This window comes from Taurulus bubalis (genome assembly GCF_910589615.1).
Source record: "Taurulus bubalis genome assembly, chromosome: 20".
In the NCBI taxonomy this organism is placed as follows: Eukaryota; Metazoa; Chordata; class Actinopteri; order Perciformes; family Cottidae; genus Taurulus; species Taurulus bubalis.
The window spans coordinates 6,315,339-6,333,199 of NC_136608.1; the positions used below are offsets into that span (position 1 = coordinate 6,315,339).

The 17,861-nt window shown below is 43.1% G+C and overlaps 1 protein-coding gene across 2 annotated transcripts in view; it reads left to right on the plus strand.

Annotated features, from left to right (window-relative positions):
- Positions 1 to 465: 465 nt before the first annotated feature.
- The window catches only part of gramd4a (GRAM domain containing 4a), a gene marked incomplete at both ends in the record, with an annotated part of 38,038 nt that continues 20,642 nt past the window's right edge, over positions 466 to 17,861 (plus strand). For both annotated transcript variants that reach the window (XM_079236449.1, XM_079236450.1), the window contains 3 exons: positions 466 to 494; positions 6,703 to 6,916; positions 13,189 to 13,309. In XM_079236449.1, coding sequence (XP_079092575.1) covers positions 466 to 494; positions 6,703 to 6,916; positions 13,189 to 13,309 — 364 coding nt within the window. The remainder of the gene's footprint in view (positions 495 to 6,702; positions 6,917 to 13,188; positions 13,310 to 17,861) is intronic.

Consider the following 17,861-nt stretch of genomic DNA (forward strand, 5'->3'; position numbering starts at 1 on the left):
TTCATATCCCTCCATGACAGCGGCAGCCATAGGGCGGCGGTGACATGGTGCTTGTGTTTCCCTCCCGTCTCCCGCTTACGGCCCCTTTAAGAAAGCAGCAGCGCTCACTGACGAAATGTCTCTCGGCCCTGCTCCCTGCCCGTTTCTGCGAAATCAACAAGAGACGAATGCAAGCTAGTATCTGCAAGCTCTGAGCCAACGGTGCTGGCCATCCCTTCACACAGTAAAGGGGAGGGGGACGCAACTGGTATTTTTTTTTTTCTTCTCTTCGCCTCAGTGTTTGCCTGCCGAACCGTTCGACACACAGCAGGAGACGACATTTAGTCGGTGGACAGAAACAAGCGGATATTGTCGGGATGGATGGACCTAGTGAGCAGATTTCGCCGTCAGACTGGCGCTAATTTCGAGGTCCTGAGCAGCAGGTGTACTGAAGGATAAAGCAGACTAACGGCAATCTCAGTGTTCATGAAACTTTGCTACGATTTACGTGCTGGGTAAGAAGCCGTGTTTTATCTCACCCCCCTTCCTCCCATCTTTATAACGTTCGTCAAATGGCTATAATTTGAGAACATGTTTTACGTCAACCGCCTGTCTCAATGTTTCGTCGGGTGTCATGCCTAAAATGCGGATTATTTGCTTCTCATATTGTGAACGATACAGATATGAGAAAATGTCCGACCGTGTGAAGGGTTTATTTGAAAGAGTTAACTCGAGGCCTAAGCTGACTTCAAACTCCAGCGTTCCATTCAGTCGCTACTCGGTGTTACAATGTAGCGTTTGAATTCAACAGTGCGGTTTGGCCTCGGAACGTCAAAGTCAACGCTGCGTTCTAAAGGACCGTTTGCGGGTTTTTCTAGCCTTCCAACCCTCCTAATAACCCCAAATGATACAGCCTAGCTATTCTATATTCATATATTTGTATGCATTTTTGGTAGCCGTTTGGACAGTGTTTCATTCATTGTCATACTTTATGAAAATTAAATAAACCGAGTCGGAACTTGATCTGGAATCCACCGCAGACATTGACCAAAAAACGTACATCAAAGTAAAAAGTTCACGTGACATAAAATACCTGATCGTGCACAGTTATTCGACAAGTGCTGGCGTGTTGTGTTCACTGACAGTAGGAAGCTCTGACATCTGAAGTGTCGTGTGGGATATATATATATATATATATATATATATATATATATATATATATATATATATCAGTATCTCAGTGGTTAGGCCGTGGACAAGCAATCGATTCCTGCCTGGGATTGATCCCACCTCATTTGTTTCACACAGAGTTCAAATATGGTGACACTTTGTCCCCACTGTCCGTCTAATTTGAGAGAGGGGGGTCAGATTGACATGTTGTTAAGGAAGTATTGATTGCTTATTTATATCCTCCTTTATATAACAGCATTGTGAAATAATAGGCAGTGAGTGCAAGTGCAGGGTTAAAGGGCAACAACAAAGTATCTTCACGCTGTCGACACAGTGGGTGAGTAACTCACCTTGCCAATTTTAATTTGACTCTTTTTCAAAACACTCTTATTAGCTAATATCAGTGCTGAGGTGTACAAACAAACTAACCATTCAAAATCTGCACTGACTGTGAGGGAAAAAAAGCAGCCTGGCTTGACTCTTTGCTTCTGAAAATGCATTTATTTTTGTTCAGCCAACTACACGTTGCCCACAGGGTTGCATTAGTGGGCTGGATACAAGTTTGTGCATTCTTCTCGTTTCTACATTTCATCCAAATTTGAGGGAACGAGAATCCCTTTTTAACTTCCAACTACAAAACGGAGCAGACTGTGTGTAACAGGTCTAATGAGCGTGAATCATATCTGCACCCTCCTCCCTTCCTCCTGCTCCATCCCCAGGGGTGACATCAAATACATATGAGCCTTGTTGAAAAAAACATAAAAATAACAATGCTATTGGGCAGGTCGGTTGGAGAGGTCATACAATAGTTGTCTTTAGGCCGATTGAGAAAAATGTACGTTTTGTCTTCTCAGTTGGAAAGGCACCTGGCAGGGTACTTTTTCCCTTCCAGAAAGTTACTATTCAGCATGGCAGTAGCCTGGTGTTTTTTTTGTATTTCTTCTGATCGCTCTGTTGCCTTTCTCTTCACTATATATGTAGGGAAGTGAGCTAAACAAAGGTTGAAGCTACTCCATGGAACATTCTGGTTAATGCTGGCAAATGAAACGGGATGTATCTAAAGGCCACGCTAATCTCTCTCTCTGTCTCAGTGGCTCATGAAACTTGCAGAAGTTGACATTAGCTCTACAGGTGAGCCTTGTTTCTACAGAAACAGAAAACACATGTTGACAGGATGACCTTAGATGGTTTCATGCAGCGCATCCAAGTTGGAGTACCTGTAAAAGGAAATGAGGTTTGTGTCATTTACCAGACTGGAAACGCAACCAACACTGTGGCATTTCCAGCTAGCAGCCAATTATTGTCAAATGTTCTGTTGTATCAGAAACAAAACCTAACGGCCTAATGTCCCAGAAAATACAGAAGGTGGCCTACTTGTGCGAGCGTCTGTATTGTACTCAACCGTGTGTTTGAGTGTATCCACCGCCCCCCCCCCCCCTCCCTTTTCATGCACGGTTGATGGGCAACAGTTATACAGGACGCAACTGTGGAAAGAGCCACTCACGTCTCATGTGACTATACCATGCCAGTATCCTCTTATAGCTGCAGATAGCCAGGGGTGATGGGAAGGCCATGCACCTGGGTAGGTATTAAAGTAAGATGAGTGTACTGCTGAGCACATAAAGGTTTATTAGCTTACAGTTTCAGTGTACATTATGAGCCAAACAAATTGATCCTCAGATGAAAGTAGCCGTGCCCTGACAATACATAGCGCTCATAAAAAATACAAATATTATGGTTACCAACCAGGATATATATCTGAGAACTCTGCAGGCTATACTTGCAAACTTGTCTTGTGATTAGCGTAGTGTGGTGAATACATTAGGAATGCTCAGCTAGGAGGAGAATTAGTTGACATGATGCTTTGAACAAAAACAAAATGAATCGACAACTATTTTTAAGTGCAATGTTGAAAGTATTGGCTTCTTTGTGATTATTTTCTCTTTTTTTTGTGGGGGGGGGTTGATAGTAAACTGAATGTCTTCGAGTTTTGGGAGGTTGGTTGGTTACTTTTTTTTAGATTTCACCGTGGGCTCTTGTAACCTTTGATGAAGCTATTTGCTGATTTTCACCAAAGGATCAATTAACTAATGAAGAAACTAATTGCTAGATGAATCAATAGCGAAAATAATTATTTGCAGCTCTACTGTGATCAAACATTCTGTATTGTTCTTAATCCATAAAAAAAGAAGAATCACTTTACATCTTGAATATTATTGAGCAGCAATGGACATTTTAAATGCATGTTTCTCTAGTGCCGATTTTATTGCGTTTTCGTTTTAGAAACTAGAGATGACAGTCCAAAATCAAAATATGGTCCATTTACAGATAGATATGATCCATTTACAGGTGTGTGTGTGTGTGTGTGTGTGTGTGTGTGTGTGTGTGTGTGTGTGTGTGTGTGTGTGTGTGTGTGTGTGTATATATTAGTTAGTTAGTTGCTGATTGAACTTTGGTCAATCAATTTACCATTTCAGATCTAGTAGAAACTACAGTTGCAATAGATTCCTTTCTGTTCTAAAATTGATAAATGTAGGGCAAAGCTCAATATCACTGCCTCTTTCGGCCTAATATCCACGAACGACCGTGATTGGCTATTGTAGTCATACAGTCAATACTGACCAAGAGTAACCTCAAGCTACTACAGGTCATTAGCAGAAGATTACTCAGACAGACATAAGCACGCACGCTCAGAAACCGTCTTTAGGCTTGCACAGCAAACACACACAGAGGGCTTGTCAAGCTTCTCACCCATAACTAATGTATGCAGTAATAAACAAACACCATCCGTCTGCGTGTGTTGTTACATTGTCATTTTGTTGTGTGTGTGTGTGCGCGCATATCTTTGCTTCTCTGTTATCTTATGGCTGCACCAACATCTCAAGCTGGTGCGTTAGCAGCGACTCATGATTAGGGTGACTGGAGGTGTCCTTGTGTTTGTACATTACTGAGCAAATGTATCGAAGGGCTGTTTGTGTGTGTATTCCCACGGTAGCGTTCACATCGCGATCAGACCTTGAGCTAAAGCCCCTTCCTCCTCGCTCGCTCTCTTTCATCCTCCTATGTAAGACGATGTTGTGGTTTAAACTGCGTCTGGACCGGAGAAAGAAATCCGTATGAAAGGAAATAAATACATAAAATATAGACTGAAGAACACTGCAGTGTAAGGAGACGAGGATTAGCACGGGAACAAGTAATGTGCTGTTGAATAAGAGCTTAGTTTATTCATATGTGTTCAATGCATATTATCTCTTACTTCCAGACTGAATGGAGTGTGATTCGTTGATTTGGTTTTCAATTGAGCTCTGAATGAAAATGTGAATTTCCGGGATATTTTTTTCGAATTGGTAAATGTGCAACTGATGCTTTCCTCAGTCGCTATTGCTCTGGCTTGATTTTTATGTTCGCTAACTGACCGTTGGTAGTGTGAGCTGACCAGGGGAGCACAGAGCCGGCCGCTTCGACTGGATACCGTGGGAACAGATTTTATTGTGTCAGGTGTCTTGACGAGTGCTTAGAAGTATTCATCAAGCCGCCACATGCCATGTTTCCACTCACCCCTCAGGGAGGAAAGGTCAACCCACCATTCACCTCTGCAATTTCCACTTGTATGGGCCATGTGAGTGGGCTGTCTACATGATGAAATAAGACCTTTGTATTTACGCCTTTTCCCCACGTTTTAGTCCCTCCTACACAGATAGTGATATAAAGACTTAACAGTTATTGGCAGTGCTATTTTGTATGTATTTATTCATTTGATAATCGAGGTCCTCTCACATGGCAAAGCGAAATATAAGTTTGCGTGTGTTTTAGTTCATAACTTAATCATTTGTTGAATTTCTACTCGGGGAGAAGCTTAGGACTTTCCCATTGTGGGGTTTGTGGCTTTATCTAATGTGTGCAGTCAAACCAGCCCTGCAGGCACAGAAACGTTACCAACTGTAGCTGCGGTCACGTACATGAAGTTAAGAGGCAGAATAAGAGCATTGGAAGCATCTTTCATGACGACAAACCAGAACGGTGTCCGGGTCCTGTGAGGATTGACCTAATAAGGGAATTGGGATGTACCCGGTTTCGTCTTTATTCACATGATATGAAAGCGATTGGGTTGATGACTTTCTTACTTAAAATGTATTCAGCCTAAACCCCCGAGATGAATGCGTCCCTACCGGCGTGAATTGACAAACCCCATGCCGGTAGGTCTAGATTGCCAGTCAACAGTCTCCCGAGTTTTTAGAAATGGAGTGAGTAAGCAAGTCAGCCTAGCGGTAAATCCGACAACAAACCAGTCAGTTTATCAGTTTTCTTTTGGGGGTGTTTTATGATTGTAAACTGAATGTCCACAAAAAGAAAAAAACTGTCCGACAGCCTATCGGTCAGATACCCATCTTTGTAGTGTGACAGCTACACCGCAGTCATCAAGTCAAACAGATTAAGTAATCTCCAAGGATTACATCAAGAAGAGCCACACTTGATCCCTTTCCAAATGACAAATCACAGCAGTAAAAAAAATCAACACATTCCTGTTGAGATTTCCGTGTCTTCGTGCTCAGCTGCCAGATGATGGATTGTTGTGACAATTTGTTGACATACCGCATTCAGTCATATTGACTCCAGGAGGATGAAGCACCTGATGGAGTAATACTTCAGTGGAATCTCACGGTTTCATTCAGTCGGCATTTCTTATTCAAAGAAAGGCCCTAATGCAGACTATTGTCTAGGAAGTCAACCCTTTGGGTGCAGTCAGAGTTTAATAGGACATTTGATCAGCTGTTACTGACAGTGCCCATCACCAGTAAGCGTTTAGCACCTGTTGTGGTGTAAAAATGGCCCCCATTTGAATGCTTATCCAGATCTAGAGCTAACTTGTACTGTAGTTGGCTCGTATTGGCTTACTTTTGGTGAGCATTAATGAGGTCATAAATCCTGTCTGCATTTTGGGATTAATTTCACTGCAGCATCAGGCTACTGCTTCTGAATGCAGAAGAAACGCTGCAGTCGCTTGACTCCTGTGGCTCCGTAAGATGACACAAACGGCCCCCCGGTTCTATCTGTCATCATTACACCTCGGCCCTCAATACCAAAACACACACATTAAGCCTTTCACAACCCCTCACAGCCACTGTCACTGCTCCCGCTACGGAAATGAAATCAATAAATTAGGTCGGCAGATCTGCTGCTGTCAACTGTTTGCCAGAGGAGTGATAGGAAGTGGTTGTGATGGCTCTAATAGAGTTACTGGTTCCATCTTTCTGTGTAGGCCAAAGGGGAGAGGAAATAAAACCGCAATCACTGACGAGGTAGGAGTTTAATAGCATTAAAGGTTAGAGGTTGGCATGTTAAGTCATTGCCTAAAAAGATTCAAGAAATGTTGAAGATATTCATGTTCCCCTGAGGATGAATTGTAATGACGAGCAAGTGTTGTCACAAGTAAACAGCATTGTACCTTTCTTTATTACTTTACCTATTATGGTGTCAATATGGTCAGAGGAAGGAAAACATTTACAACGCTGGCCGTACCAACAGCAGCTCTTGTGTTTTGTCCCCCCCCAGGGTTGCCGTCCGCCATGTTAAGGTAAAGCCCAGGTGCGCGGTGTTGACCATGCTAAAGCGCCTGGACAAGATCCGCTTCCGAGGCCCCAGGACGAGAGACGACTTCCCGGATCTGAACGAGTCGCCGCCCGCCTCCGACAACGAATGTAGCGACGACATGCAGCTGAAGCCGCGAGCAGCTCCGCGAGACATCGAGGAGAGCCTGCGAGACCCTGTGAGTGCTCGCCATACATGAACATGTGTGAACGTGTGTGTGTTTTATGATGGACTTTTGACTCATCATGGACGCTTTTGCAGTTGATCCCGTTTGATGGGGGAAGCAGAACGCCATGTCTTAACATGCCGTTTTTCTCTCTTTCTCTTGGTTTCTCTTGAATTCTGTCACTCTCTCTTTATATCTCTCCGGGTCTGTATTCATCATACTGAGTAATTGGTTATCTTGCTTTTGTCGTGCGTGTGTGTGAGTGTATACGCTTTTAGCCTTGACTGGTTACGATGAACTTGCATAGCAGCTTTAAAAAAAAAGAAATCTACCCATGAATTATTTTGTTTGAAAAGGATGCTCTGACTTCAGCGTGGCTCTAGCATCAATTCCAGAATAACAAAGAACAGAGGGGAGAGGGAGATATTCAGCTGCGGTTTCACCTCTCTGATGTTTTAAAATCCTTAGCTATCTTAATACATGCGTAGGGCAACAAAAACAAGAAAATGTGCTTGATTTTGGTTACTTGGAAGCGAAAGGGAGGTGGATGGAGGGAGGGGTTGTCATGATAAAGTTCAATGGGAGAAGTGGAGTAGAGATCAACAGCTGACGAGCAGAAATGGTGAAAGCAGCGGCGAGATGAACAGATATTGTATCGCAGGAAGGGAATGAAAAATGGAAGGAGATAAAAGATTAAAGCGGGGAAAGTGATAAAGGAGGCTAGAGGACAGGAATTGAGCCCTCAGAAGATTGGACTCCAAGATGTCTAGTGGGGAGGGAATGGGACAGGATGAAGAGGAAATGGTGAGAAAGGACAAACTCACCGCCCTCAAAAACAAAATAGATAATGTTTCCTGATGTTTCTTCCTCCCATGTCAGACACATTTCATGAAACCTGCAGCTCTCTCGTCGTTCTTAGTCGCTAAAACGGCAGTTCTGTTTTCATTATCATTCCGGATTGAAAACACCGGATTAGTCACTTGATTGTATCATTTCCTGAATGACGGCCCCGGGGATGTCAGTCGTTTTTTTTCATCTTCACTTTCTCTCTTTGTTCCTCCTCAAATAGAATGTGATGTGACTGTTGTGCGGGCTTCTTTCCTCAGTTACTGTGGGTTTTCCTGCAACCCACTGAAAGCGGCACAAGGCTTGATGGTGAACGATACTTTGAGACAAAATCCATAATTAGACCATGACATCGATTCCAGAGCAATATATTTTTCAGTCATGGATCTAAGTGGGTTATAGGGCCCTCTTCTAGCATACTCTGTATTTGCATGTGCGCACCTGTGCCTTTCTTCGTGCACAAATGTGTCTGAGCTGGTGTTTGCATGTCTGTATGTGTCCTGGTGTTTGTCTGCGTGAGCACCTGCCTACTGGGATGGCATCGCCTGCATCATGGCACTGATGAGTCACACTCCGTAGCCCCAAAATAGACCAAGCTAGCTCTCATCCCTGCTGGGACACACCCCCCCCACACACACACACACACATGAGACATGCGTTCTCTCTCCCACAAAGCATGCTGTTGCTGCTGCTTGGTGGCAATCTCATCCTCCCTGCAAAGCTTTAAAGGTTCCTGCCGGCATGTTGGCGCCCACGTAGACACACTCCAGACAAAGATCACACGATGACCTGCCTCCAAAACCTCACCTTCATTACGTCATTGGTTGAAAAGAAGACAGTGTACCCTTGGGCATGAGGTTTTATGACAAACTAGCCGGTGTCATCCATACTAAATAGGGAGTATGTCGCTGGGCAGATGGTGTTCAGTCACTGCACACACAACCTCATCGACCTCTCCTTAATTTTCCTGCTAGATCAGGTGGCGTCCTCATTGCATTTGTCATACTTTGTCATCTTATTCATCACATCGAAAGCACGTTTTTAATTTGAGTAGCTAAAATGACATGATGCAGGTCAAGACACAGGAATAATCCCTCGCATCAATGACTAGAATTTTACCGGATTCTGTATTGCCGAAGTAATTCCTTCACAGTGCAGAGTTCAGGATGGGAGGCTTTTAGTTTGGTGTGTAAAATGTTCAAATACATAATGCAATGTGGGAAACATTGAATTACTTTTTTACAACTGAAATTACATTTTTATTGTTACAGAGAGAAGGTACCATTGGCTATATAACCCAAAATAAATATTGTTTTAGATCTCATTAGATGCATTTAGAGTCTATCAAAGTCTCAGAAAACCGCAATGTGTATTTTAAATTATGACTAGAAACCCCTTAACCAACAATCTGTGCTGAACAGCTCTTAAATCTGCCGCTCCATATCAGTCCTCTCAGTAGAGGGTCATGAATGCTTGAGTCTGTAATCATATCCTCAGGATTTAAAATCTATTCCCTTATCTCTTGCGGTTTCATAGTAAAGGCCAAAGATCAACTCTATAATGCCAGAAAAATCCAAAAAAGAATCCGCCGTTCTGAATAGTAATCTCGCTACTGGATGCAGGCGTAAGTCAAACATGGTGGTTTTCTATGGTTTTGACATCCATCCACCATGAGGTGTGCACGCTGTATGAGGAGCTGTGGATTGCACCCTTGTAGCTGATGCTGCTGTGGAGGACTGTGGTCGTCTGCTGCCTATATCACTGCGGTAGTCCTGTTTTTGTTGTTTGTGTTTTGTTAAGCTGTTTTCATTTTTATTTAAAGTGACAATGTTTGAGTGTGCAAATGTTGCAGAATTGCTCTCCTGGTCCACTGTCGGCAACAAACGTTGGCTCTTCTCAGACAGCTTGTGTATGTTCACCAATTACGAAAGTGTCAGAAACTCACAGCGTTGACAGGAAATCGGGTTGGGTAGTAAAAGTGAAAGTAGATCAGGCAATTCAGATAATGTCTTCCAAGTGAGTATAACCACAGTATCCTTCACCCTGTCAGTTTTTATTTTTTTACCATCAGCAGAGGATTTATCATTACATCTGCTCGCTCATCAACTACACTCTTTTACACTCTTGTATTGTAGCATGATGTGCCATAAAACCTGGTATGAAGCTGTTACCATGCTCTTATTATCTGGATGGCTTTACATCCACACGTTTTATAAGTACAAATACTGGTAAACCTATGTGGGCTAGTGTCCATTGTGTAAGAAGCAAATATACAAATGTTAATAATTGGACATGGATGATTAAAACCCACCACTGGACCAACAATCTGAGATCCCTGGAGAAGACATTTGAGTCAGTGCTGTACTAAACCATACAACCCATGGACAGTGTCTTTTTAGTGGCTGAGGGCAGAGAGAGGAATAATGTTTCACTTTACTTTCCCCACACAGAGAGGCCAAGTTCATGGAGGTCATTGAAAAAAGCAGAAATGAGAAGACAATACAAGCTGTATAATAGAACTACAGCAGGAAAGTGCTGACCTGAAGAAGAGAGGCACAGATCTGGGTCCGCAGTGTGTAGACTGTGCCTTGTCGAGTTGAGCCACAACTCCAGTCGGGGGTAATGCTGCGTGATGTTTTGAAGTCTGGACCCGACTCAGCACATCCCAAACTTATCCGGTCAGAGACGGGCAAAGTGTGAATCATGGAGACACTTAAGAAACAGAGATTCTTGACTGATGGATTGATTAAATTCTACCATGAGGTTCAGGTTAGTGATAGTCTGGACTAAGAGTCTGTCAATGTAGGGTTGGGCAATATTGAATTTCCCTACTGAAGGTATTGCTTTAAGAAAAACAACGATATAGAAAACTATTGTCCATGAAAAACCTGAAGAGAAACATACAGATAGATAGTAACCTATGGACCAGAGATGCAGAGTTGCAACACCCATGTGTGACATGCACTACACACACTGTTTTACACAAGGGCACACTTGCATTATTTTTGCTAACGAGAGGACATCTTTCCTGCTGTAGTCGGGGCTTCATGAGTTATTACTAGGGCTGTGCCGAATAGTTAGAAACTTCATTCATAATGTTGACATTCATATTATTATTATTATTATTATTATTATTATTAACTTTCAAAAAGATTGCAATAGTCCACCGACTTCCACCCTCTCTTCTTACTCAAACACGCACAAAGCGAGCGCCGCTGTGTCCTTGTCTCTCTAATTATCTCAGTCCTTCGTCAAAAAGTCAAAATTAATTAGAAAAAAAAGAAAGACGTGATCATTTGCTAAATGTGTTTGTTTCTTCAATCCATTTTTTGGGCGGCGTTTAGCCTTTAAAAAATATCATTTGCACTGCGGTCACAAAATGCACGCAACTGTATACAATGCGGTAAAGCATCGAGGAAAAGAGAATATTCACAACAGACGTTGTATAATTGAATATTGCGCCGTCTGTGATTATCCTGGCCAACCAAGTTTGTGTTGCATGATCATCTTGTCGTCTGTAGCCTCTGTGTCAATGAGTGTCTGCATGTCTCCGGAAGTGTTGTCAATGTTAGAATAGTTGGGGTTGTTCAAAGTTTAAAGATCAAGGACGAGTATTGATTCTTTTGTCCTCTAGGTTTCAGTACTTTTTCATCCACATTGCTGTATGTGTTCATGTAGAATTGTTGTCAAAAATATACTCCAGTGAAATGTCACGGTGTGTTTGTTAGTTTACGTGTAGGCAATTAATCACAGTTCATCTAGTTAAAAATGACAAAAGAAAATCGAGGTTGTTGATTGTGGCATCATTTGCAATTCAGATTCATAATGCAATGCATCAAATGTGCGTCGGCGACATCTGTTCACCTCTTTTCTCCAACAGACGGAGGAGAGTAGCCTCACATGTACAATCAGTTCCGCTTCTGTCCACCTCAGACAGAAGTAACCGCTCCGTGATCGAAAGGCTGGAAGTGCGTGGGAAGCTATGAATATTGCAACGTTGATGCTGAAACAAAGTGCTGAAGAAAAATAATGATAATTTAGAGTTTTGCAGCAGCACACAGTGAGATTCCTCTGCTCACATCAGCCACAGACATGAAAGAGGGAGATGGGGGGAACACAATAATTAATCGGCCCATAATCGTCCAGAGTGACGTCAGGGCTTGACCTACTTTTGATAACCAGGAGGTACTGACTGAGAATTGACGACCGCTTTAAACGACATGAAGGTGTGCTTGTTATGTACAATGCATGGATCCAACCATTAGCGATTTGCATTTAGAAAAAAGCAAACAAAAGATGAGAAATCAAAGGGCATTGCAGCTGAGCGCCCGTAACGCCGTCCCACCATCCGCTGCTTTCATCTCGTCCGTGTCCACCACGTCTTTGTCTTTCTGCCTCTCTCTCGGCTGCTTTCCCTTCGTCTCCATTTCATTCTCACACCCTCCTCCTCTTTCAGTTTTCTCCCCTTCGGTCAACAACCTTTTTCCTCTCCATGACACACTTCCACGAGAGGCTTTCATTTGTTTTCTTTGAGGTGCTTTATTATTCCGGGACACACTCTGCATCTCTGTCTCAATGTCTCCCTGCCAGCTTATCTTGTTAGGCTCTGGCTCTCTTCCAAAGCACTTTTTTTTTTTTTTCAGGTCAATGTCAGTTTTTGCTCTCTCTCTCTCTCTCTCTCTCGGTTGCTCTCTCTCTCTCTCTCTCTCTCTCTCTCTCGGTCGCGCTCTCTTTGCAGCGAGCACATCAGCTAAAGACATTGCGGTGTGTCTATGCAGGCACACACAAGAGCATGCTGGTTGCTGTTGGGGGGAAAGCTGCTGCAGAGTGTGTGTGTGTATCTGCATGTGTGTGTGTGTCTCTGTCTGTGGGACAGGAGTCTTTTAAAGGACCTTTGCTGTAGTCGAGCAGCGATTCTCCACCTGCAGTGCTCGTCATCCGCGAGCTCAGCCATCTCTCCCCTCCCCTCTCTCTCTTTCTCCTTTCATCTCCCTCTATCAACCACTCTCCTCCTTTTATTCCTCACACTGTCCTTCATTCTTCTCTCTCACACTGTCGTCACCTCTCAATCGTTGTCATTCACTCGGTCCTACACACATGTTTTGTGGCTAGGTGTGTGTGTGAGTCATCATTGTTGCTGTAGTCAGAGGAGGGTGGGGGGGGATTCTCCTCTTTTTCGCCTTCCTCATCCTACTCCGCACCAGCTGGACTTAAACCGGGAGAGGAAACCTTAGCGTGAGTCATGGCGTCATGCTAATCGGTGTGCATGTGTGTATTAGCTCATATGGGACATCCCTGCTTGTATGTATTTTGTTGTTGAGTCATTCTAAAACCAAACCTGTTCTCTTGTTTTTTTTGTTGGTGTGTGTGTGCGTGTGCGTGCATGGTCTTGTGTGTGTGTGTGTGTGTGTGTGTGTGTGTGGTGTGTATGTACACAGGCAGGTTCGGGGTCTCCCATCATGGCAGTGGCCATCCAGGACTTCCAGAGGTCAGAGTCAGACCGACTCAATGAAGTCAAAGGTCACCTGGAGATTGCCTTATTGGAGAAACATTTCCTACGTGAGTACACACATACATGCATCACATCAGACAGTCTAAACGGGCAATGTTGTTGGATATATCTATAGACAAACCATTTTTCTGGCGGTCAATGGGTTCATATTATCTCAGTGAAAAATTGTAATAACTCTCTGTGTTGTTCAGTGTTCAAAGACTTAACGGCTTGGAACAAGGACAACAAGAAGAAATAGACGGGACTATTGTGTACACGAGAATGTGGGGAAAAATGTGTGTGTGTGTGTGTGTGTGTGTGTGTGTGTGTGTGTGTGTGTGTGTGTGTGTGTGTGTGTGTGTGTGTGTGTGTGTGTGTGTGTGTGTGTGTGTGTATGTAATTGTATATTTCCTCCTTTACCCAGAATCCCTCTTGTCAGTTCCCAGAGAAAAGTCCTGTATTTGTGGCAATTTAGCTCATGCTTGTAGTGTAAGTGGGCGGTGAGATTGTCTGCAGCATCAAGAGCAGAGAAACAACAGATTGAGGAAAATGTGAGTTCACCGTCTTGCAGTGGTGACTTTGTGTTGTGGAGATACTGCCTCTGTCTACGGTTTCTTATCTACACTGCCTCTCCTGCAGTTTGTGATTGTTTACCAAATAAATGGTGACTTTAGCAGGAAGCCTCCTCTGTTTGATGAGAAGCTCTGGTTTAGCTGAGCTGTAGCTAACATCTCTCCTCAACACCGTTAGCAATGCTGTGGCACTTACTGCTGTCTCATCAATTTACTGAAACAATGAACACACTCTTGGTTGACTCTGAGATGGATGCACTCATAGCTTTTAATGACGTCTATCTCGTGTGCCTACGGAGGTTGAATGCATTCATCGTAGGTCGCTCTGGGGGGAAAAAAGTGTTTGGCAAATGGGTGTAATGCATCTCTTCCAGTAGATCTTGTGTGCGTTAGCTTTAAACTGTGAGTGTCTTGGGATGCCAGCCTGCTTTGTAGTTTCACAGTCTCACAGGAGCTTGGTCTTGTGCATTGCACTCAGTTGCTGTGTGCAACTTCACTCTTAAAGACTGACAGTCCAGCATAACTCTGATACATGAAGCAGTAATGGGTTGCTCAACTTGAAAGCTAAAGTAATTCCCAATTGGATCTGAAAGCAGTATTTGGTTCCACTGCTTCCTATAATGTTTGTTATTATTATTTGCAATGAGCTGAGCAGCCTGCTCTCTGTAATAGAAAACCGTTCTCTAGTTTCACAGAAGGAAGTACACTTCAAAAGATGATGGGGAAACAAATCAGCTCACATAGTTTAATAGACTTATGATAATTCTCGAATGTGATGTTTAAAATGGCCAGTTGCATCATGTTTTTTATTTTATTTATGTGTGTCTGTATGCCGCCCTGATATTACACTGTAAGCAAGCAGCTGCTGAGCTAATGTTAATCAATGTACCATGCTACACCAGAGAGGCTGTGAGGTGAAGCATTCATGAACCAGACAGTGTATCCCCAGTTACTCTATGACTCATTCTATTCATGCATTCATCTGTTGTTTATTTAAGCAATAAGGTACGAGAGGCAGTACTGTGTCGTGCAATAGTGTACTGTTCAAGGGAGTTGTGAGGCCCGACGCGCAGCGGAGGCCCGGCAAACCCTTGAACTGTACATTATTGTAGACACAGTACTGCCTCGAGTACCTTATTGCTTTTATAATACGGGTACCTGCGACTTTATAAATAGTAATAGTAAGCTCCCTTTCAGCACAAAATAGTTGTAGCCACCAAACCTTGTGTATCGCATTTCAGCAACAGAGAAAATAGTCCCGTACGTGTATGGCGGTTGCTATGCAACCGCCATACACGTACGGGATGCACATACGGGCACTATAAAACTGACTGCCTGTGGTCAAACCCTTTTCATTCCTCATCTCATTTTAGGGAGGAAGTGACGTTGTGTTGTCGTTCGTTATGCTAGTGTGGGGGATGCTAAGTGAGCTTGTTAGCTGTTCCGTTTGAGCTAACGTTACTGTTAGCAAAGAGCCCCGTTGCAATACTGTGAACACTCAAGCAATACACCTGCAAGTTAAGGAAACCAATGTCTGCGGGTCGTTTCTGCGGACGTTACAATATCAAAGTTTACACGAACATGTTTGGTAACTGTCAAGCTTGAAATGACAGCTAACGGTCGCGCAATTTAAATCTACCTGTTGTTTTTAAGTGCGCACTGATATGGAACACTCTAAATGTAAACAGGCTGTACAGTACTTTATGGCTGAATAAACTACACCTTGTGACTCACTCTCAATCAATCAGAATGCTTGATTTGATCTACCCGTATTATAAACCAGCCATAACCTTGCAACCTACAGTGTCCATAGGGATTTAAGTGTTGTTATCAAGTTGCAGTCCACATCGTGAAACGCCAAAAACAATCTGCTTTACTATCCCAACTCTGCAGTGCGCTTGCAATGTTTGGTTTTACAGTCTGCAACGTCACTATTTTTATCGGCACTCACTGCATGGCGTTAATTTACTAAATCATGGTACCATTTAGAGTAAATTAGATGACAATGAAGGGTATTCTTTTGGGCATGACTGCCTAGTGATTGACAGGTTGCTACCATAGCGTTGTCTGGTTTGACAGTTGTTCTTGCATTTGTCTTACAGTTTTATCCATTTCATAGTACCTTTCATAGTGCCAAAATGCTGAACTCGAGGGCTCAAAACCGTAGTCCACAAACCAATGGGTGATGGCACAGTGACTTTGTCCTCATCTTATTTACAGTCCATGCTGGAGACCGAAACGGAGCTAAGAGAAGAGTGATTATTGAACTTTATTAGGTGGACAAGAACAGGACTCAACATACTAACAATATGTACTTAATGTTTTTTTAGACCTGCACCGAGGGCTGTCACTTTTTAAACTAACAATAATCCACATCGCTTATTGGACTGTTTGTTGTAGATGTAGTTGCACTAAATTGTGCTCTCATGGTGCAGCGTCCCCTAGGGAAAACCATGATTGACCTTAAATTATCTCTTGCTGTTTCGGTGTAGTTTTAGGGTGAGATAAAAATGGTAATTCTTTGCAGTTATGGATATGCTGTTTATCTGGATACTGTAGTTCGGGTCCACCACTCGACCCGCACACATTTACAAGCTTGTCTAACCTGGCACCCGATGAGGGGTACGGGTTGTCCTGTACCGTGCAGCACGTTGACAGTTTTGTGGTTTGCAGTGGACTGTGACGTCCCCCCCTCTCCCCTCTTTGCCTTTTCGACTATGTGTCTCTATTAGAGTGAGAGTGAGAGGAGGGGAGAGAGAGGTAGTGTGAAAGAGAATACCTCAGGCTATGTCCTCTCTCATATTGCCTGTGCCTGAGCTAAAAGGGCTCGATTCATTGTCGCACTGTCACGATGCTAGCTAAATGAACTCACCCTCATAGGACCTTTCTGCTTTCTTGTTTGCCCTTTCCTTTCCTCCCTCTTTCGTCCCCTTCCTTTCTTAAAATAAATAAATCCTTAGAGCTCTCTTTCAGATTCTCCCCGCCATCCCCTGTCAGTCTTTTATGGCACTTTTAATTTCCCTTTTTCCTTCATGCTCTCTCCGTGTCAGACACAGCAGTTCTGAGATCCTTCTGAGTCCTGACAAATCCACAAGCTTGCATGTAAACACTCAAGCAGGTAAAACAACTGTGACACTGTCATGTGCTCAACTACCTACATACAGAACTGTAATCATAGCTCTACCTAAGATGGCAGCCACTGGTTGTTTTTGTAAGGGGACTCCGTAGGGGCGCAACCTTCATACTTGTTGCCTTGTGGTGTTGATTGGAAATGCTGATAGCATCCTTTTTTCTTGAAGTGTTTTGTGTTTGTATTCCCTCTGTTTTCCTGCAGCATTCTGCTGCTTCTTCCTTATCATCTAATTTTTTTGGTTATCCTTTACGCTCATGCCTCTTAACCTCTCGTCTTATCTCTGGCCGGTCTAATCGTACGGCGGGAAGCCCTGAACCGAGACGATCTATTCGCAGAGCTCTCTGCCCTGTACTCTCTTGCCCTGTATTTTAATTTCTACTATTTTCCTTTGCACCCTGCTCTCCTTTCCTGTGCTTTATGTAGTCGTCGTATGCTAAACAATGGAATGTTGAGTGTGCGTCAATATAGCCTCCTATAGAAAGACCTGCATACGTGTGCATTCGTCATATGCTCAGTTACATGGAGAGAACCGATGATTACAGACTCGTATGCTTATATACAGTTTGTCGTTAGTTAAAGCCAATGAGATCAGTGAGGGTGAAACAAAAGATTCCTTGTCGCAAGACATTATGGGTTTATGTGTTGTGTAATTGCTTTTCTGGGGCACAATATAGGTAAATAACATACTGTCAGAAGACTAGCTATTGGTTGTACAATGAAAGGATTTTGATTTTAGAAATGCACTGACTTAAAGTTATAATCTGTAAGATTTGTGCTCTGGTTGATTTGGCAACACTGATGCTAATACTTAGCGTAGTTTGATACTACAGCTCCCAGAACTCTCACTCTTTACTACTTTGATAGAAAATACTACAAAATAACAACTGCCAGGCAAACTCCCATTGTTTTGATATG